Below are 10,931 nucleotides of genomic sequence, written 5' to 3' on the forward strand. Positions count from 1 at the left end.
TTATAGAAAAAGAAGAAAAGAAAATAGAATTAAGGAGACTTATAGCTCAGTATGAGGGAGAGGGAGATATTCTCAGCAAAAATGTTGAGGTGCATCATTCAAAACACCTTGCTCCTCCACACATATACACATTGAGTTACTACTCTATTATTATTATTACATAATAATACTAGGTAATACCATTGTTATAAAAAGTAAATAAAAATTTCAGCTACCTCCTCCCAGGCTCTTCTTGATTTGGTCTACTTGCGCTTCAGTTAAGGCAAATGACTTGGCCAGAATATCTTGGGGAATGCCCGGAGTGGAAGCGAAAGTGGCCAAGGGCAGGTATAGAAACCCTGGATTTTGGCTGCTAAGTGCGTTGATAGCAACTGCAGCCGTGTCTCCAACGTTTTGAGCGAAGTGCAAGGCACCCTCCGGAACCACGAACACATCGCCAGCTTCCAGCGTTTGAGAGAAGAGTTTGTTTGCTCTTGGTTCCACGAAGCCAGCCAAGATTTTGCCTTGCAACACGTAAGATATTTCACTGCCTCTGGGATGGATATGTGGACCTGTTATGCCCCCCACACCTATGTCTATGCGAGCCAAGGTTATTCCCAGCGTGTTGAGGCCCGGCAGGTTCTGCGGATTCACCCCAATGAAGGTTGCTGCCGTGGGTGAGCTTGATGTGTTCCCTGGCTTGCGCAGCACCGACGTCACGAAGTGTTGAGCAGTCACTTTCGCGGGATCCAGGCACGGCAGTCCGTTGGTAAAAACGGATGACTGGGTGTCTGCGACGCAGAAATCCTGCAACAACTCTGGATCTCCCCTCACTCCCTTCATTAGCGCTAAGAGGAAGAGGATGCCCATAGTGGCTCTGCCCACGGAGGAGATGAATGCACCTAAACCCATTGCAAATATCAAACAAGCTCCACTGAAGCTGAAACGGAACGGAGTAGCATATGCTGATCAATTATGAAGTCTGTCTTGTTTTTATAGTTTAATGTGTATCAAATATTTTCTTCTTACGTTTAAGATAATTCGTTCTCATAAGTGGGATGATCTTATTTTAGTGTCTGGTTATTGGATGATCTTATTTTAGTGTCTGGTTAAGAGGTTACCAATTCATCCTTAGTTTGGTAAGTTGGATCTTATTTTAGTTTAGTGTGTGGTTAAGATGTTACCAAATAAGTTGGATCTTATTTTAGTTTAGTGTGTGGTTAAGATGTTACCAAATCATTTTTATTTTGGTAAGTTAGATTTTATTTTTAAAAATAGTTCAGATATTATCAATTCAATAATTTTATTAGTTATATATGATTAAAAAAATTCTCCATTATATATCAAAATATATATTATAATTTAATAAGACTTAATTATAAAATAATATAAAAAATATTTATATATTCAAAAAAAAGTATATATATATATATATATATATATATATATATATATATATATATAATGAAATTCATTAAATGTAATGGAATGGTTATTCATTTAAATAAATTTAATTTATTATTTTGAATCTTTTATTACTTTAAACTATATATTATATTATTAAAAATTAATAATCAATAATGCAAAATATTTATTTACTAAATATTTTTTTAGATTTTATATATGTTATGTATTTTTTTAACCTAATAATAGCTCTCACAAATATTTTAGTTTTTTTTTTTCTTTTTCTTTTTATTATTTTTTTATCTTTCTATATTGCATTATCTTCATGTATCATGTTATTATTAAAATATTTTATTTGTGGCTAATCTCTAAATGTTTTTTTTATTACTAATATTTAAACTTTTTAAATGTATGTGTTAGGGATATAGCCCAAAAACGGAAAAAAGAAAAGAAAAAGATGGCTTTAAAAATCTTCCCTCAACATAATAATTACTTTGATTCATCATTATTTTTTTTAATTAAAATTAATATGTATATGGTCATCATTGTTTAATGAAATATTGTGTTAAAAAATGATAGTGGAAAAATAAATTGAAACAAATCAACTCATAAGTTGGACATACATTTACATAGAAATCTATTTGAGAAAATCCACGGGGAAAGGGATTAAAGAATTTTTTTATTACAATGACAATAAATCTATTGTATTTGACTCACTTCTTTTTACTCACACCCCTATAAAAATAAATTTCATTACAATATCATGGGCCCAATACCAATAAATTTCATTACAATACCATGGGCCCAATACCATGGTACAATACCATGAGTGAGGGATACCATTGGTGCGAAAAAATTTAACTTTTGATTTGGTCTCGCACCTAACAATCTCCCACTTCAAACCACATAGAAGCTTGAGTGAGCAATTTTGACATTGTTTCTCCCTCCTTGGCTATTGATCCTTTCCCAGGATGTCTTTCATCAAGTTTGCATTACTCCAACCAAGGTTCTATAAAGCTCCTACTTATCCCTTCAAAATATGTGTTAACATATGATATGGATTATCTTAATGTGTATTTTCTCCAACTACCCATCATCTAACACTTCAAGAATCCAATGATAACAAACATAAATGTGCTTTTTCTTAGAATGTTATGTTGGGTTTTTTGCTAAATATATGTTGCTTCAAGAATCCAATGATATCAAACATCAATGTGCTTTTTCTTCTTCGAATGTTCTGTTGAGTTTTTTACTAAATAAATGTTGCTTTGACTATCACAATGCAACATGTTTGTATTGTTTTATTCCCATCTCTCCTAATAATCACTACATCCACAACATCTTAATGTGCTTTTTCTTAGAATGTTATGTTGAGTTTTTTGCTAAATAAATGTTGCTTTGACTATCACAATGCAACATATTTGTATTGTTTTATTCCCATCTCTCCTAATAATCACTACATCCACAACATCTCTTTGCAAGCTTTTGTGGCAACTGTGTATTATGTCTCTGTTGTGGAGAAGGATACTACTTTCTACGGTCTAGACATCCAAGATACTACACTACACCTACAAAAGCATATAAATAGCCAATGGTGGAATTTCTAGTATCCACATCTCCATCCATATTTGCATCTGTATAACCTTCAAGAAAATCATTATTATTATCAAAACATAAAAAATAATTATTAGTACACTTGAGATATCTCAAAATGCACTTTACTGCTTGTCAATGTTGTTTTTCTAGATGTGTAAAGAACCTACTCATTACTCCCACTAAATGTGAATTATTTGGATGTGTACATAATATGGAAAACGTAAAGCTACCAATCATTGAAGCATAAGGGATTTTACTCATTTTCTCCTTCTTCTTTTCACCATAAGGGAACAAATTAGCACTAAGTTTGAAGTGTGATGCTAGAGGTATACCATTTGGTTTGGCATCCTTCTTGTTGAGTCTATCTAACACCTTCTCAATATATTTTTCTTAGTGACAAACATAACTTTTTGTTCTTCCTATCATGTATAATCCTCATCCCTAATATTTTTTATGTTGGACCTAAATATTTCGTTGCAATTTGACTACCCAAATTTTTCTTCAACCTATTGATCATGTTCTTGTCATGTCCAACAATTAGCATATGTATAATAGTAGTATAATATACTTATCTTAGTCATACCTCTTGATATAGACACAATGATCAACCTCTAGCCTTTTGATGCCATGCTCCAACATAAATGAATCAAATTTATTGTACCATTGGCAAAGTGCTTGTTTCAACCCATAAAGGCTCTTCTTCAACCCGTAGACAAGGTTTTATTTACCTTTTATCTTAAATCCTTCCAAATGTTTCATATAAATTTCTTCCTTTAATTATCCATAAAGGAAAGTTGTCTTCACATCTAATTCTTCACATTCCAAGTTTAAAGTGGTGGCAAGACCAAGGACAACTCTTATGAATGTGTTATGCTCTTAACCTGCAAAGTAATACCCAAACATAGAATATGCGAAGAAAAGATACCCAGAACACAAAATATGCGAAGAAAATATACCCAGAACACAGAATAGCAATGATTTTATTATTCAGAGAGAAATGTTCACAGGCCTCTTCGAGGGGGCAACCTCCAATAGAGCAGAGCTCGATTACAAAACAAGACACGATACTCCTCGCAGGGAGTCTCTATCCTTTATATATGACTCATACATGCAATACCACGGGCCAATACCGTGGGTTTTATTAATACCATCTATCTAATACTACCGCCCATTTACCATCTATCTAATACTACCACCCATTTACCATCTATCTAATACTACCGCCCATTTGCAACTAACTGTGGTCCCGTCATTAATTGCGGGTTAACCACTTACAAATATTAATATGGGCTTTATTGACTCTTGACTATGACGTGATCCCATGACATAAATAAGGGGGTTAGGGTGGGACCCTAACATGCCCTCCCCCTTAAGACTATCCTTGTCCTCAAGGCTGAAGCTGCGGAAACTGCTGAAGAATAGTGGCTGGTTCCCAAGTTGCATCTTCCGGAGAGGTGTCTTTCCATTTGACGAGGACCTCCTTAATCATGCGGCCGCGCAGGTGCTTGTCTCGTGTGTCTAGAACCTGTTCAGGTTGAAGCCAGATTGACCCTTCTTCGTCCAATTCAAGTAGACTGGTTTGAACTCGGCAATTGTTCCCAATCACTTTCTTGAGGCACGATACATGGAAAACTGGGTGGATTTTTGCTGTAGGTGGCAAAGCCAACTTGTAAGCCACTTCTCCAATGCGCTGAAGTACTTGGTATGGTCCGTAGAATTTTGGAGAGAGCTTTTGACAACCCTTGTCTTTGAGTGATGTTTGCTTATATGGTTGCAGCCTCAAAAAGACCTGATCCCCTTCTTGAAATTGGCGCTCTGAGCGATGTTGGTCGGCCTGTTGCTTCATACGGTTCTGAGCTTGATGAAGATTCTCGCGCAGATGGGCGAGCATGGTTGCGCGGTGTTGTAGGAGTTGATCCACGGCTTGTACTTTGGAGCACCCCATGAGATAAGAAGTAGGGGAAGGTGGAAGTTGACCATAGACTGCTTCATAGGGATTCATTTTGGTGGTGGCATGATAGTTGGTGTTATACCACCATTCAGCCAGAGGTAACCACTGTACCCAAAGGTGTTGCTTTTCTGAAGTGAAACACCTAAGGTAGGTTTCTAGACATTTGTTGACGGCTTCGGTTTGACCATCTGTTTGCGGATGATATGAAGTACTGAGTTTGAGTTGAGTGCCTTGTATTCTGAAGAGTTCCTGCCAAAAATTACTGGTGAAGATCGGGTCGCGGTCGGACACAATAGAAGTGGGCATGCCATGCAATTTGAAGATCTGATCCATGAAAGTTTGAGCAACCAAAGTTGGTGTAAACGGTTGGGGTAGGCCGCAGAAATGAGCATACTTCGACAGTCGGTCCACAACCACCATGATGACTGACTTGTTCCCAAACTTTGGAAGACCTGTAATGAAATCCATGGAGACCTCCATCCAAATTGACGCTGGAATGGGCAATGGTTGTAATGTGCCTGGTGTGTTGACGGTTTCCCCTTTGTGGCGTTGACAGACGTCACATTCTGCTACGAAAGTAAGGATGTCCTGTTTCATGCCGGTCCAAAAAAATGATCTTCTGGTGCAAGCATACGTCTTCTGAAAGCCCGAATGTCCTGCAATGGGAGATGAGTGCAATTCTGCAAAAATGCGACTTTTGAGGGTGGATGTTGGTGATATTACGACTCTGTCCTTATAGCGAAGAATATCATTCTGCCACGAGTAGCCCTTGCTGGAATTAGGATCTACCTGCAATTGAGAAATGAGTTGGGAGAGCCCGGGATGTGAAAACCATTCCCTGCGAGCCTCTTCAATCCAGTCTGGAATGGGGAGGGAAATTGCGAGCAGAGTACTTTCCTCCTCAAATTGGCGCGACAATGCATCTGCTACACTGTTGTCTTTCCCTTTCTTGTAAATGATCTCATAATCATATCCCAGCATTTTGGCTAACCATTTATTTTGTTGTGGGGAAGATAGGCGTTGCTCCAAAAAATATTTAAGACTGTGATGATCTATACAGATTTGGAAACGTCGCCGCAACAAGTAAGGTCGCCAGGTCTCGACTGCATGTAAGATGGCCATCATTTCCTTCTCATAGGTAGATTGGCCCAGATTCCTCCCACTTAGTTTTTGGCTAGTGAAGGCCAATGGTCGCCCTTCCTGCATTAAGACCGCTCCAATACCTGTACCCGAAGCATCACATTCAATGACAAAGGATTTGGTGAAGTCAGGTAGTGCTAAGACGGGAGTGGAACACATGGCGGTTTTGAGAGCGATAAATGCCTGTTGTGCTTCCTCGTTCCAGAAGAAGGAATTTTTCTTTAGGAGTTGAGTTAGGGGCTTCGCTATGCGGCCATAGTTGCGGACAAATTTACGATAATAGCCTGTGAGACCCAAAAATCCTCTCAAGCTTTTCAAGGTCTTAGGTTGAGGCCATTCTTGCATTGCCTGGATCTTTTTGGGGTCCACCTTGACACCTTCACGCCCCACAATGTGGCCCAAATACTCAACTTCTTCCATGCCAAACGAACACTTAGACATCTTGACAAATAATTTATGCGTGCGGAGCAGTTGCAAGAGTAGATCTACATGCTGAAGATGTGCCGCCCAAGTGCCACTATAGATGAGGATGTCATCGAAGAAGACAAGGACAAATTTTCTAAGATATGGTTTGAGGAGGTGATTCATAAGGCTCTGAAAAGTAGAGGGGGCATTACAGAGACCAAATGGCATGACCAGGAACTCATAATGGCCTTCATGAGTTCTGAAAGCCGTCTTGGGAATGTCGACTTCCTTCATGCGAATTTGGTGGTAGCCTGAGCGAAGATCCAACTTAGTGAAGAATTGAGCCCCATTGAGTTCGTCCAGCAAATCGTCAACCACCGGGATGGGAAATTTATCTTTGACTGTCAACTTATTGAGGGCCCTGAAGTCGGGACACATCCGCCACTCCCCATCTTTCTTGAGGACCATGACCACTGGGGATGAATAAGGACTAATGTTGGGACGAATGACACCTGCTTCCAACAATTCCTTGATGATTTTTCTATTTCATTCTTTTGGGTGAACAGATATCTGTATGGCCGCACATTTGGGGGTTGGGCCCCTGGAACCAATGTGATGTTATGATCATGTTCCCCTCGCGAGGGTGGAAGCTCATGAGGCTTGTCAAAGACCGTCCGATGTTTATTTAAAATCTGTTGCATCTTAGGATGAATTGGCAGAGACATTGTGTCGACTACCTGGATGGCATTAAATTGAGCTACCACTCCATGATGGCCCTTTTTTAACAATTTTTCCATCCTATGCGAGCTGATGATAGAGGGGGCTCCCGCCTGTAGTCCACGGAGGGTATGTGTGGAGTTGTTCTGCTTAAAACTCATATATAACTCCTGGAAATCCATTGTGATTGGCCCAAGAGTGCGGAGCCATTCCGCGCCTAGGACAATGTCGCAACCCCCCATGTGTATTGCAAACATGTGGGTTTTCAATTGATAATCCCCCATTTGAAGTTTGACATTTTCACAGCGACCTTCACATTTCATTGTGCCCCCATCTGCAATCTGGACTTGGAAGTTAGAAACTGCCCGGACAAAACAATGTGCTGCTTCAACGATCTTTTGATGGATGAAATTATGGGTACTTCCACTATCAATCAAGACTACTACTGGGCGATGTTTAAGAAAACCCCTGATTTTGAGAGTTTGAGGGGAAGAAATTCCCGCCAATGCATTTAGTGAAATAATTGGTTCATCAGATACAATCTCCTTTTGGTTATCTTCTTCGATCGCCCCCGGTTCCTCAAGTGGTGGATCTTCCTCGGTGGAGCTGTAGTCAGTGGCATCTATTTGAAAAAACTTGGGCTCTTTGCATTTATGACTCGGGGAATATTTTTCATCACAGTAGTAACATAGTCCTTGCTTCCTTCTTTCGGCCATTTCCGCAGGTGACACCTTTTGAATCTTAAGTGTCTGAGTCGTGTTGGGAGCCTGTGAGGGACGACCTTTAGCGAGGAAGTTGGGGCGGCTGGATTGGGCTGTTAATGCACATTCCACCTTACGAGCTACCTGGCAAGCCTTTGTCCATGTGGGAGGGTGGTGGAGTAGAACCTGAGCTTTTATGGCTTCTTTAAGACCGCTAATAAAGCATTCCATGTAGAACTCATCTGTGAGACCCTTAGTGCGGAAGGCTAAGGCTTCAAAATCAGTAATATATTCCTCCACTGTACCCGTCTGTCAGAGCTTAGTGAGACGCCCCAAAAAAGAGTCTTCCTGTTCAAAGCGATTTCGAAGAGCTTTGGCAAATTGGGCCCAATTCTGAAAATGTCCATTGCAACGCTGATGCCATTCCTTCCATTGCCATCGTTCATTGTCCAAGTACATGGTGCCCACCATAAGCTTAGTCCCCTCATCTATGATATGATTCAATTGGAAATACTACTCCATTTGTGCTAGCCATGCGGACGTGTGAGAACCGTCAAATTTATGCATATCCAACTTGGGAGGTCGCTGACTGGGTGGTGGATGGGTGTGCCAGATGTGCGGAGAGTGGCTAGACTCACCCTCATGGTATTCATGGCCATTATACGCCTCCTCGTGGGCTGGCTCCTTGCCCTTCGAGAGTGCATCATGTATCTGGAGACTTATTCCTTTAAGCTCAAGTTGGATATCCTTCACCGCAGTTTGGAGGGAGTTCACATGGTCTTCAATTTTGTCTATCCTTTCATTGGCCATCGCTTGAGCGCGAGTTTCTACCATACACCAACTTGATGAAAAATTGGGACCGCCTAAAATTTTTTTACTAAGAAATTGAATGGTACCACCGTGCTCAGCTCGTCGTCCTGATTCTGAAGGGCTAGATCACCAATAAGCACCCCGGAAGATCTCAGACTCTTTTTTTTTTTTTGGAAAACTCCGTCCTGATCAATACTGCAGTCGCCAAATCCTCAAAATGTCAATGTGGCCAAAAGTCCTGCGAAAATTATACCCCGGTATAGGAACCCTTCACAACAACTCCGATCTGGTGGATCTAAGAGATCTGAATGGCGGATCGGATAGCTCTGGGTGGCGGAATAGACTGATGCTGCGGATCGGCTGGATCTAATAGATTGGAATGACTGATCTGTGAACTCGAGACTGCGGGACTGATGTCTGCTGCTGCTACTGCACTCCTTTGCACAAGCGGATCTGATATAGATGATGTGCGATCCCCCGATAGAAAAGGGAACTATGGTCTTGAGGAGTGTCAGGTGCTATAGATCGCAATATACATAAGGGTCTGGCAATAGTACTCGGCCCAATGTTTCAGGGCTCTAACTAAGGAGGATCTACCGTACCCTTAGTCGTACAACCCGACTACCTTATCGTACAGGCGAGTAATCTCTCCGAGTGCTGTTCTCGGTGTACTGTAGCCACAAGACAGCCGACGGTTTATCTATGGCGAGGTTTCAAGGGAACCTAGGGGGCTTCCGATATACCCAGAGGGTACGTGGAAGACAGTCCGTGTGCGGTTCTGTCTAATGCGCTACTACTCGAAGGGGTACCCACAGGGGTTACAAGGGAGTCCAACAGACGTGACCACCTCTTGTATTTCCTGCGTGCATGCCTCCCCAAATCCGCAGGTTTATGCGCTCAACGACAGATCCTGTGGTTTAAAGACGTTGGAACACGTCTCTAGCCGAATTTTTTTTTTGCTAAGAATTGGAGATCCCACCGGCCCTGGAAAGTGCTCTGATACCACTTGTTATGCTCTTAACCTGCAAAATGATACCCAAATACAGAATATGCGAAGAAAAGATACCCAGAACACAGAATAACAATGATTTTATTATTCAGAGAGTAATGTTCACTTGCCTCTTCGAGGGGGCAACCTCCAATAGAGTAGAGCTCGACTACAAAATAAGACACGATGCTCCTCGCATGGAGTCTATCCTTTATATATGACTCATACATGCAATACCACGGGCCAATACCGTGGGTTTTATTAATACCATCTATCTAATACTACGGAACATTTGCAACTAACTGTGGTCCCGTCATTAATTGCGGGTTAACCATTTACAAATATTAATATGGGCTTTATTGACTCTTGACTATGACGTGATCCCATGACATAAATAAGGGGGTTAGGGTGGGACCCTAACACAATCTCTGCCTTCTCTATTTCTCTATACTCAATGCCCCTTAGCTGCTCTCCCGATCACTGATTCTATCTCTCTTAGCAAACCTCGCTCTAGAGAATAGAATGACTGATCACTCTGGTGTGTTCTCCAAGTGACCCTCAAGCCTCCTCTTATACTTTTCCTGTTGACATCTCAAAGGCCAAGATTAAATCCCTAATCAACGGCTAAGATTAGATCTATCTTGATCCATGTCTTTTGGACCACTCTAACACAGATTCATATTAATACACATTAATATTTTATTTTCCCTAAGTTTAGACTTAGGGACTCCATTAAAAATATTAATTATTATTGATATCTCCTGATCTGTTTAGAATCTGCCCAAATCCTTTATGGGTATTGGAGATCTCATGTGCCCCAACCTCTCCACCAAATTTCGTGGCTAGAGCACATCCGATGCTACCCCAAATCAACACTCCCTCTTAGCAAGGATTGTGATCTAGCAATACCCCTCACTGAGTATTACTCTGATCATCCGGCATCGGTACCTGTGCTGATGCTAGGCCTTCCTGCTAACCATCCTCTGCAATGTTGCCTCCTATACTATTGCCCATGGTTTTTCCACTGCCACTGCTGCATCTATACGACAACTCCCTCTGCATCCATGTTGTTGTTGGTCCTTTCTCCCAGCACTGCATCGCATTGCACCTCCTCTCATCATGTTGCATCGTGCTACCCACTGCTGCACTGCAACTCAGTTACTGAGAAATAAGTAGTTGATCTCCCAACTGACCTCCCTGTTGGGCTAGAAACACCCACTGATGTTGAATCTCCCTCTGC

At 41.0% G+C, this 10,931-nt stretch overlaps 1 protein-coding gene across 1 annotated transcript; it reads right to left on the minus strand.

The window, feature by feature from the left end:
• Positions 1–207: 207 nt before the first annotated feature.
• LOC149186184 (putative germin-like protein 2-1) lies at positions 208–822 on the minus strand. The gene has a single exon (XM_089409242.1). The coding sequence runs from the start codon at positions 820–822 to the stop codon at positions 208–210; it is 615 nt and encodes a 204-aa protein (XP_089265368.1).
• Between the last annotated feature and the right edge of the window lie 10,109 nt (positions 823–10,931).

The sequence above is a fragment of the Pinus tabuliformis genome, chromosome 3_1 (genome assembly GCF_031772625.1).
Source record: "Pinus tabuliformis cultivar Carrire ecotype Pingquan chromosome 3_1, CPIR1, whole genome shotgun sequence".
Lineage (NCBI taxonomy): Eukaryota > Viridiplantae > Streptophyta > Pinopsida > Pinales > Pinaceae > Pinus > Pinus tabuliformis.

Bases quoted from the DNA above. Each gene is read 5' to 3' on its own strand.
- LOC149186184 (XM_089409242.1), bottom strand. From the start codon at position 822: ATGAAGGGAGTGAGGGGAGATCCAGAGTTGTTGCAGGATTTCTGCGTC.